Source organism: Capricornis sumatraensis, chromosome 1, assembly GCF_032405125.1.
Source record: "Capricornis sumatraensis isolate serow.1 chromosome 1, serow.2, whole genome shotgun sequence".
In the NCBI taxonomy this organism is placed as follows: Eukaryota; Metazoa; Chordata; class Mammalia; order Artiodactyla; family Bovidae; genus Capricornis; species Capricornis sumatraensis.
The window spans coordinates 190188378-190200656 of NC_091069.1; the positions used below are offsets into that span (position 1 = coordinate 190188378).

Consider the following 12279-nt stretch of genomic DNA (forward strand, 5'->3'; position numbering starts at 1 on the left):
ATCAGCATGACCTCACTTTCCTCCTCCTTGCAACAAGCTTGGTGATACCAATATGTAAAGTTGTTGTGGAAATGAAATCAAATATTGCATATTGCACACAGAATGGCTCTACAAAGTAAAAAGTACTTTAACAATAGCTACCATTTGTTGAGTACTCTGCATGTGTTGGGCATTTGTTGAGAGGGTTCTATATATCTCATTTAATCTCACAGCACTCATAGGAGTTGACTGCAGTTTTGAGCCTACTTAACAGATGAGAAACTGAAGTGAAGGAAGGTTAAGTAACTGACCTCAGGCCAAATAAGCAAATAGCTTTGTTTGTAACTAACAAGGCTGAGAACTGAACCTGAGCAACAGGCTTCCCAATTCCTAAGCAATCGCATCTCCCTGTATGAATATGAGTTTTGGGGTAGCAATTTTTTAGCCTCCTGATTTATTCTATAAGGAAGTTAAAGGGATCAGGCACTTTTGTATGCTGCTGGTTAGTTCCCATGTTTTCGCAAGAATTTTGAACTGAAGAGTAAATTTAGGTCAGTAGTGTGTTTCAGTGCTAGAAGGCATGTAATGTTCTGTGATACTCAAAGTACAGACACAGAAGCAAGAAGTGAAGGCTTCAGGAGCACAGGTATCAGTTCAGCATCCACCAAGAGAACACAGAAATCCACAAGGAAGTGGCCACGTGGTCATCTCTGCCGGAGCAGTCCAGGTTCTGTGGCAAGCACAGCTGCTGTAGACTGGGTTCTCCTGATGGAGAGGATGAAGCTGGCAAACTGACTCCACAGGCTTGGGTATGCTTTCTACCTTGGATATTGGCAAATGTGTGCCCACCTCTCGTGGCCTTTGATACAATGAGAATATAGTTCACACAGCACTTGGAATCCCTCTTGATCTCTAGCTATGAGATAGTGGTGTCACTTTTTATGTCTTGGAAGACTTGTGCTGCAGGTTGAAGGTGATGTCCGAGGCAGGGATTGCCCAGACCACTTAGTTTGTGTTCAAACTTCCACTGCCATATTTTCCTTCTGGGATGTTTCTATCTTTTGGTTATTTCTTAGGTGTCTTTACAGGGTTAGCATCATGATGACTGTAAAGTTGGTGCTAGTGGTAAAGAACTCGCTTGCCAATGCAGAAGACATAAAAGACATGGGTTCGATCCCTGGGTCAGGAAGATCCCCTGGAGTAGGGCATGGCAACCTGCTCCAATATTCTTGCCTGGGGAATAACATGGGGGACAGAGGTGCCTGGTGGGCTACAGTCCATAGGATTGCAAAACGTTGGACATGACAGAAGTGACTTAGCAGGCATGCATGGGGAGAAAGCCACCAGCACATTTTTGTCCATTTTATTACTCACTGCAAAACCATTTGGGGGAGATATTTATCTGGGTATCCCAGATAAAGAACGGAGGAGAAAGGATAAAGAGAAAATCCAACTCCTGTTCATGAATTTAGTTATTTATTGACTAGAGTCCTAGAGCTTCTCTCACAGTACTCCATTCATATCTGTGTTGTTTATAACCCTCTGTTTACCTCCTTGTCACACACTCACTCCAACATAAGGTTATTTGTTGTACATCCCCAGTTCCTTACACATTGAAAATACTCCAGGCCTACTGAGTGAATGAATAAACTGTGTCATTATATCCTTTTATTGAAAAATGCTAACTGGTTAACCTGTTCTAACTTTTTCTCACCCAGAAAGAAGATCTTCAAATATATTTTAAATACCATAAGAACCTGCCCCGAGCCAGGGCAATCTGGCAAGAATGTCAAGACTGCACCTACTTCGGGGTAACACTGCATTTCTAAATTCTCCCACAAACTCTTTTCCCGGGACAATGTTCATAGGCATCCAACTTTTAAAGAAATCTAAAAGTATGAACTAGGAAGAGGAATTTGGCATTGGGATTTATGTTTATTAAAGTCTTTCCTATTTTGAAATTACACACTGGAAGTTTCAGTGCTGCCCTGGGTCTCTATAGGACAACCTGTAAGGAACCGCTGTAGCCTGGTGAGAAAATGGAGTGCTCTTCTAGGATAGGTTTTTTGTTGTTGTTGTTTGTTTATTTTAGGATAGGTTTTAAAAATGGAATTAAGTCACACTTGGGGGAATCCCTGGAATGATATCAATAAGCCTATCATGTATCCTTAAATAGATTCCCACACCCCCAAGCCTCAACCTGAAGACAGGCTGCCTCCTTTTCAGAAGGCTGCCCCATTGTCTCCCTCCTTATGGACTTACTTTCTAAAAGAAATAAATAGGCATATATGTATACATATAACTGATTGACTTCATTGTATAGCAGAAACTAACCCAGCATTGTAAAGCAATTATACTCCAATAAAAAGTTATAAAATAAGAAAAAAAATAATAAAGTGAGTCCTTGAGAAAACAAAACAACATAAAAGAACAAGCAATAAAGAAATAAACAGGAGGAGGAGCATAAAGATGGCGGAGGAATAGGACGGGAAGACCACTTTCTCCCTCACAAATTCCTCAAAAGAACATTTCAACGCCGAGCAAACTCCACAAAACAACTTCTGTAGGCTGGCAGAGGACATCAGGCAACCAGAAAAGCAGACCATTGTCTTTAAAAACAGATTTTTAATCTTTGCTCTTAGGGTTTTTGTTGTCAATTTTGTACATTTAAAAACCCAAACTTCACTACCCAAGTTTACCTGAGAGCGAGATTACTGGCTTGACCACTCTCTTCTCCTTTGGACTCTCCTTTTTCTCCACCAGGTGGCCTCTGTCTCTTTTCTCCCCCATCTCTTATCTATCCAACTCTGTGAATCTCTGTGTTTCAGACGGTGGAGAACACCTAAGGAACTGGTTTACTGGCAGGATTTGTCTCTCTCCTTCTCATTCCTCTCTCTTATCCTCCTGGCCACCTCTGTCTACTTCCTCCCTCTCCTCTTCCCCGTATAACTCCGTAAATACCTCTGAGCGGTCCAGACTATGGAGCGCACATAAGGAAGTGACTACTGGCTAGCTTGCTCTCTCCTCTTTTGATCTCACCGCATCTCATTCCAGTCACCTCTAACTACCCCCTCCATCTTCTCTTCTCCTTGTAACTCAGTGAACCTCTCTGAGTGTCCCTCAATGCGGAGAAACTTTTCATCTTTAACCTAGATGTTTTATCATCGGTGCTGTATAGATGGAGAAGTCTAGAGGCTACTGTAAAAATAAAACTGAAAACCAGAAGCAGGAGGCTTAAATCCAAAGCCTAAAAACATTAGAGAACTCTTGAATTCAGGGAACATTAAGCAATAGGAGCTCATCAAATGCCTTCATACCTACACTGAAACCAAGCTCCACCCAAGGGCCAACAAGTTCCAAAACAAGACATACCACTCAAATTCTCCAGCAACACAGGAACACTCCCCTGAGCCTCAATATACAGGCAGCTCAAAATTATTCCAAAATTTTTGATGTCTCATAACCCATTACTGGTCACTCCACGGCACTCCAGAGAGAAGAAACCCAGTTCCACCCACCAGAACTCCAACACAAGCCTCCCTAACCAGGAAACCTTGACAAGCCACTGATAGAACCCCACCCACAGTGAGGAAGCTCCATAATAAAGGGAACTCCACAAATTACCAGAATATAAAAAGGCCACCCCAAACGCAGCAATATAACCAAGATGAAGAGACAGAGGAATACTCAGCAGGTAAAGGAACAGGAGAGTTGCCCACCAAACCAAACAAAAGAGGAAGAAGTAGGGAATCTACCTGAGAAGGAATTCCAAATATTGATAGTGAAAATGATCCAAAATCTTGAAATCAAAATGGAATCACAGATAAATAGCCTAGAGACAAGGATTGAGAAGATGCAAGAAAGGTTTAACAAGGACCTAGAAGAAATAAAAAAAGAGTCAAAATATAATGAATAACGCAATAAATGAGATCAGAAACACTCTGGAGGCAACAAATAGTAGAATAACGGAGGCAGAAGATAGGATTAGTGAAATAGAAGATAGAATGGTAGAAATAAATGAATCAGAGAGGAAACAAGAAAAACGAATTAAAAGAAATGAGGACAATCTCAGAGACCTCCAGGACAATATGAAACACTCCAACATTCGAATTATAGGAGTCCCAGAAGAAGAAGACAGAAAGAAAGATCATGAGAAAATCCTTGAGGAGATAATAGTTGAAAACTTCCCTAAAATGGGGAAGGAAATAATCACCCAAGTCCAAGAAACACAGAGAGTTCCAAATAGGATAAACCCAAGGCGAAACACCCCAAGACACATATTAATCAAATTAACAAAGATCAAACACAAAGAACAAATATTAAAAGCAGCAAGGGAAAAACAACAAATAACACACAAGGGGATCCCCATAAGGATAACAGCTGATCTTTCAATAGAAACTCTTCAGGCCAGGAGGGAATGGCAAGACATACTTAAAGTGATGAAAGACAATAACCTACAGCCCAGATTACTGTACCCAGCAAGGATCTCATTCAAATACGAAGGAGAAATCAAAAGCTTTACAGACAAGCAAAAGCTGAGAGAATTCAGCACCACCAAACCAGCTCTCCAACAAATTCTAAAGGATATTCTCTAGACAGGAAACACGAAAAGGGTGTATAAACCCGAACCCAAAACAATAAAGTAAATGGTAACTGGATCATACTTATCAATAATTACCTTAAATGTAAATGGGTTGAATGCCCCAACCAAAAGGCAAAGACTGGCCGAATGGATACAAAAACAAGACCCCTCTATATGCTGCTTACAAGAGACCCACCTCAAAACAAGGGACACATACAGACTGAAAGTGAAGGGCTGGAAAAAGATATACCACGCAAATAGAGACCAAAAGAAAGCAGGAGTGGCAATATTCATATCCGATAAAATAGACTTTAAAACAAAGGCTGTGAAAAGAGACAAAGAAGGCCACTACATAATGATCAAAGGATCAATCCAAGAAGAAGATATAACAATTATAAATATATATGCACCCAATATAGGAGCACCGCAATATGTAAGACAAATGCTAACAAGTATGAAAGGGGAAATCAACAATAACACAATAATAGTGGGAGACTTTAATACCCCACTCACACCTATGGACAGATCAACTAAACAGAAAATTAACAAAGAAACGCAAACTTTAAATGATACATTAGATCAGTTAGACCTAATTGATATCTATAGGACATTTCACCCCAAAACAATGAATTTCACCTTTTTTTCAAGTGCTCATGGAACCTTCTCCAGGATAGATCACATCCTGGGCCATAAATCTAAACTTGATAAATTCAAAAAAATCGAAATCATCCCAAGCATCTTTTCTGACCATAATGCATTAAGATTAGATCTCAATTACAGGAGAAAAACTATTAAAAAATCCAACATATGGAGGTTGAACAACACACTTCTGAATAACCAACAAATCACAGAAGAAATCAAAAAAGAAATCAAAATATGCATAGAAACTAATGAAAATGAAAACACAACAACCCAAAACCTGTGGGACACTAGCAGTGCTAAGAGGAAAGTTCATAGCAATACAGGCATACCTCAAGAAACAAGAAAAGAGTCAAATAAATAATCTAACTCTACACCTAAAGCAACTAGAAAAGGAAGAATTGGAGAACCCCAGAGTTAGTAGAAGGAAAGAAATCTTAAAAATTAGGGCAGAAATAAATGCTAAAGAAACAAAAGAGACCATAGCAAAAATCAACAAAGCCAAAAGCTGGTTCTTTGAAAGGATAAATAAAATTGACAAACCACTAGCCAGACTCATCAAGAAGCAAAGAGAGAAAAATCAAATCAATAAAATTAGAAATGAAAATGGAGAGATCACAACAGACAACACAGAAATACAAAGGATCATAAGAGACTACTATCAGCAGTTGTATGCCAATAAAATGGACAACGTGGAAGAAATGGACAAATTCTTAGAAAAGTACAATTTTCCAAAACTGAACCAGGAAGAAATAGAAAATCTTAACAGACCCATCACAAGCACGGAAATTGAAACTGTAATCAGAAATCTTCCAGCAAACAAAAGCCCAGGTCCAGACAGCTTCACAGCAGAATTCTACCAAAAATTTCGAGAAGAGCTAACACCTATCCTACTCAAACTCTTCCAGAAAATTGCAGAGGAAGGTAAACTTCCAAACTCATTCTATGAGGCCACCATCACCCTAATACCAAAACCTGACAAAGATGTCACAAAAAAAGAAAACTACAGGCCAATATCACTGATGAACATAGATGCAAAAATCCTTAACAACATTCTAGCAATCAGAATCCAACAACACATTAAAAAGATCATACACCATGACCAAGTGGGCTTTATCCCAGGGATGCAAGGATTCTTCAATATCCGCAAATCAATCAATGTAATTCACCACATTAACAAATTGAAAAATAAAGACCATATGATTATCTCAATAGATGCAGAGAAGGCCTTTGACAAAATTCAACATCCATTTATGATAAAAACTCTCCAGAAAGCAGGAATAGAAGGAACATACCTCAACATAATAAAGGCTATATATGACAAACCCACAGCAAACATTATCCTCAATGGTGAAAAATTGAAAGCATTTCCCCTAAAGTCAGGAACAAGACAAGGGTGTCCACTTTCACCACTACTATTCAACATAGTTCTGGAAGTTTTGGCCACAGCAATCAGAGCAGAAAAAGAAATAAAAGGAATCCAAATTGGAAAAGAAGAAGTAAAACTCTCACTGTTTGCAGACGACATGATCCTCTACATGGAAAACCCTAAAGACTCCTCCAGAAAATTACTAGAGCTCATCAATGAATATAGTAAAGTTGCAGGATATAAAATCAACACACAGAAATCCCTTGCATTCCTATACACTAATAATGAGAAAGTAGAAAAAGAAATTAAGGAAACAATTCTATTCACCATTGCAACGAAAAGAATAAAATACTTAGGAATATATCTACTCAAAGAAACTAAAGACCTATATATAGAAAACTATAAAACACTGATGAAAGAAATCAAAGAGGACACTAATAGATGGAGAAATATACCATGTTCATGGATCGGAAGAATCAATATAGTGAAAATGAGTATACTACCCAGAGCAATTTACAAATTCAATGCAATCCCTATCAAGCTACCAGCCATATTTTTCACAGAACTAGAACAAATAATTTCAAGATTTGTATGGAAATACAAAAAACCTCGAATTGCCAAAGCAATCTTGAGAAAGAAGAATGGAACTGGAGGAATCAACTTGCCTGACTTCAGGCTCTACTACAAAGCCACAGTCATCAAAACAGTATGGTACTGGCACAAAGACAGACATATAGATCAATGGAACAAAACAGAAAGCCCAGAGATAAATCCACACACATATGGACACCTTATCTTTGACAAAGGAGGCAAGAATATACAATGGAGTAAAGACAATCTCTTTAACAAGTGGTGCTGGGAAAACTGGTCAACCACTTGTAAAAGAATGAAACTAGATCACTTTCTAACACTGCACACAAAAATAAACTCAAAATGGATTAAAGATCTAAATGTAAGACCAGAAACTATAAAACTCCTAGAGGAGAACATAGGCAAAACACTCTCCGACATAAATCACAGCAGGATCCTCTATGATCCACCTCCCAGAATTCTGGAAATAAAAGCAAAAATAAACAAATGGGATCTAATTAAAATTAAAAGCTTCTGCACAACAAAGGAAACTATAAGCAAGGTGAAAAGACAGCCTTCTGAATGGGAGAAAATAATAGCAAATGAAGCAACTGACAAACAACTAATCTCAAAAATATACAAGCAACTTATGCAGCTCAATTCCAGAAAAATAAATGACCCAATCAAAAAATGGGCCAAAGAACCAAATAGACATTTCTCCAAAGAAGACATACGGATGGCTAACAAACACATGAAAAGATGCTCAACATCACTCATTATCAGAACCACAATGAGGTACCACTTCACACCAGTCAGAATGTCTGCGATCCAAAAATCTGCAAGCAATAAATGCTGGAGAGGGTGTGGAGAAAAGGGAACCCTCCTACACTGTTGGTGGGAATGCAAACTAGTACAGTCACTATGGAGAACAGTGTGGAGATTCCTTAAAAAATTGCAAATAGAACTACCTTATGACCCAGCAATCCCACTGCTGGGCATACACACCGAGGAAACCAGAATTGAAAGAGACACATGTACCCCAATGTTCATCGCAGCACTGTTTATGATAGCCAGGACATGGAAACAACCTAGATGTCCATCAGCAGATGAATGGATAAGAAAGCTTTGGTACATATACACAATGGAGTATTACTCAGCCATTAAAAAGAATTCATTGGAATCAGTTCTGATGAGATGGATGAAACTGGAGCCGATTATACAGAGTGAAGTAAGCCAGAAAGAAAAACACCATTACAGTATACTAACACATATATATGGAATCTAGAAAGATGGCAATGACGACCCTGTATGCAAGACAGGAAAAAAGACACAGCTGTGTATAACGGACTTTTGGACTCAGAGGGAGAGGGAGAGGGTGGGATGATTTTGGAGAATGGCATTCTATCATGTGTACTATCATGTAAGAATTGAATCGCCAGTCCATGTCTGACGCAGGATACAGCATGCTTGGGGTTGGTGCATGGGGATGACCCACTGAGATGTTATGGGGAGGGAGGAGGGAGGGGCGTTCATGTTTGGGAACACATGTAAGAATTAAAGATTTTAAATTTAATTAAAAAAAATAAAAAAATTAAAAAATAAAAAGAAATAAACAGCCTGGCATCCCTACTTGCCTTTAAAAATACTAGCCAAGCCTGGCCCCTTTCCTCTGTCTCTCATTTTACAGTCTGTAACTAAGTGAGTGAACCGCCAAAACATTACGGAACTGGTCGACCCTGCTGCCCTGTCCTGTCCATGAAGAGTCCACTTCACTTGTATTTAAATGCTGCTGCTTCTGTTCTCTGTGTGTGTGTGTTGTTTTGTTTCATGTTGTTTCTGTTTGACTTTTCAAGGTATGCCAGCGTCAACTGGGTCACAGTATCCCTCTTTTTAAGTGTCTGAGAGAACCAAGTCAGAGACTTATAAAGTACCAGATGCTGTTGAAGGTAAGTTGATGAGACAGTACTTCCTATGCTGGGAGAACAGATATAGGTGTGATGGTGCACTTTACCTTGAAAAGTGAAAGTGAGGTTGCTCAGTCGTGTCCAACTCTGTGACCCCATAGACTGCAGCCTACCAGGCTCCTCTGTCCATGGGATTTTCCAGGCAGTAGTACTGGAGTGGATTGCCATTTCTTTCTCCAGGGGATCTTCCCAACCCAGGGCTTGAACCCGGGTCTCTGGCATTGTAGACAGACGCTTTACCATCTGAGCCACCAGGAAGTCCCTTTACACACGTAGAATTGTAACTTCAACTTCCAAGGGTGAAGCTAGGTCTATATTTCTGGCTTTTCCTGTCCCCAGATCTTAATCAGGTTCCTCAGTGAGGAATAAGACCAAAGAATCATAGGGGCATGGAAGCCTAGCTGGTCCAACGTGTAGCCAGCACGTGGACCTCTAAGGAGAGCCCAGCTTATTGTAGCCGGGGTCCTGGGGAGGACAAGGCCACCACATGCTGGCAGCTTAGAGAGTGGGGAGGCAGGCAGGCCACTACTCTTGGTAAGATGTTTACAGGTAAGATACCATCTGCTCCATTTTATGCCTGGGACAAGGAGCTTCAGGAAAGAGTTGTGATAGTCCCTGAAGTTGCTGTTAATATGTTACATGCATTTAAACAGAGGGGAGAAGGCAACACTGGAGCCGTCTCTTCTTCCGCCGCATCTACCTCTGCTTTTAGACTGAGGCTTTTCCTCAAGAGCAGCGTAACAGGAGGAATTTGTTCTGTGGAACCCCCTAGCGGTTCTTTCTCTCTCTGAGACCAGCACACCTGCAGGAGAACACTCCTAGGGACCCCCATACACACCCACACACACAGGTCAGGAGCTCTGTCAAGGCTGCTTTCCCACATGTAAGCTGGGGGAAAGGTCTGGACTACTCTTCCAAGGTCTGTTTTTAATTAACCTTTATTAAGTAGGTCTTGCCCAGTGGCTACTCTCTGTTAATTTGAAAACAAGCTGTTTACTGAGTACCTTCCCACGTGTATTTCTTACTTAATCCCCACAGTCATATGTGCCCAAAGGCTCTGGATTGTGAAGAAATGGAGGCTCAGGGCAGTTAAGCTACCACCAGTGTTCTGCCCTCAGGACAAGTTCCCCTCTCAGCTTGGCATCAGTAGGCCCAGCCTCGGCTACACCGGCTCTGCTGCTGCCAGTGTGGGGGGCCTCTTAGGCCTTGGTTTCCTCGTCTGTAAAGTGAGGACACTCACCCTCCTGCACAGGTTCAGTGAGTGACATAGTCGCAGTCAAGAGCTGGCTCAGGGCTGACCCCCAGGAAGCGTCCATCACATAACCTGCAGCTGTTGTTTCATACCTGGAGTCATCACACCAGCCTGGGAGTGAGGAAGGTGACCCTCTGATTCCCTCCGTGAGGGGCATCTATGAGCATGTTTGATAAAGCATTCACTTAGGGTCTTGTGCTCCTCTGACAGCCCCATCTTTACTGTTATCCTGACTTTAGAAGTGCTACCTACTGCTGGACTCAGTGAGGAAGGAGCAGGACCTACGTAGGGGTCTTCACCTCCTGGGCCTGATGCACCCAATACTGAAGAGCTCAAGCTTTCCCATAGAAGCAATGTTGATGCAATAGCTAAGTCTGTACCTTCCATAGAGGACTGTAGGACATAGTGATTAGAAACACCGACTCAGGAATTAGACATCCTGGGTGTGGTCTGGCTCTGATGCTTCCAGGCTGCGGTGAAACCAGGCAATTGCTTAACCTCTCTGTACCTCAGGTCCCTCACCTATAGAATGAAGGTAGTAATTGTACTTTCCTGGTATGCTCTTTGGGAACATTAAGTGAGGTAATGCATGTTAAAAATACTTAGAAGGTTTGTATTTCACTGAGGAAACAAGAGACAAGATCACTATAAAATATTCCTTGGGGGTCTGTGCAAAAACCATGGGAGGCTACTCAAGACAGACCAGATTACTCCATAGCTAAGCTTCTTCCTGCCTGGAAGAACAAGTTTAAACCATTGTCATGCCCATGAAGAGAGGAAGAACTTTGGAGTGTTCTCTACACTGAGGGACAGAGCTCATGCTGCAGTGCCTGTGTGCTGAGTCACTTCAGTCGTGTCTGATTCTGAGGGTAGCCCGCTAGGCTCCTCTGTCCATGGAATTCTTAAGAATACTGGAGTGGGTTGCCGTGCCCTCCTCCAGGGGATCTTCCTGACCCAGGAAGGATCATGGGATCCTGGTGTGGGAAAGCTTTCTAAGTATAAAGCAAAAAGGAAAAGGAATGATAGACTATACCATTAAAAACAGACACATGAAAAACTGGGGAAAATATTGTATTAGCAAGATATGTGACAAATGGTGAGCATGTTTAACAATAAGCCTAGAGAAATTAACAATATGGAGAAGGAGATGGCAACCCACCCCAGTATTCTTGCCTAGAGAATCCCATGGATAGAGGAGCCTGGTGGGCTGCTGTCCATGGAGTCGCATAGAGTCGACACGACTGAAGCGACTTAGCATGCATGCATGCATTGGAGAAGGAAGTGGCGACCCACTCCAGTGCTCTTGCCTGGAGAGTCCCAGGGACAGAGGAGCCTGATGAGCTGCCATCTATGGGGTCGCACAGAGTTAGACACGACTCAAGTGACTTAGCAGCAGCGGCAGTATACATATTAAAACTGAATAAAAACTGAAAGATGAAAAGCTGAGGTAAACAACAAAAATCAATATATCTTTAGTTAATACAGAATAATTATTGTTGATTAATTTCTGGCAAAACTGCAGGCCATAGAATTACATATATTTCCTGAAAATGTAAGACTTAAAGATGTAACAGACGAGAATAAGAGATAAGGTCTTCTAAGCCAAAAATAGAAATAAATCGACTGCAGCAGTATTCAATAAATATTCCAACATTTAGTAAAAAGATTAAGACACTAGAAACATTCACAGTATGAGTCCATTCATATAAAATTCAAAAACAGATTTAAAGTATGTATAATATGAATGCATGTTTAGGTGGCAAAGCTACATAGGAAAACAAGAAAGTGAATCTCATTATATTTGGAAAGTAATTACCTTAGGCAATAATAGAAGGGGCTGTGATAACAAAGTGATAGGGGAGTTGAACTTCCAACATGCTAGTAATGTTATTTGTTGGTCTACATGACTATTGTACTGAAGCTT

At 40.8% G+C, this 12279-nt stretch overlaps 1 protein-coding gene across 1 annotated transcript in view; it reads left to right on the forward strand.

The window, feature by feature from the left end:
- The window catches only part of MCF2L2 (MCF.2 cell line derived transforming sequence-like 2), a 279399-nt gene that overhangs the window by 215220 nt on the left and 51900 nt on the right, over window positions 1-12279 (forward strand). The window contains exons 19-20 of the mRNA XM_068968757.1: window positions 1698-1790; window positions 8993-9085. Coding sequence (XP_068824858.1) covers window positions 1698-1790; window positions 8993-9085 — 186 coding nt within the window. The remainder of the gene's footprint in view (window positions 1-1697; window positions 1791-8992; window positions 9086-12279) is intronic.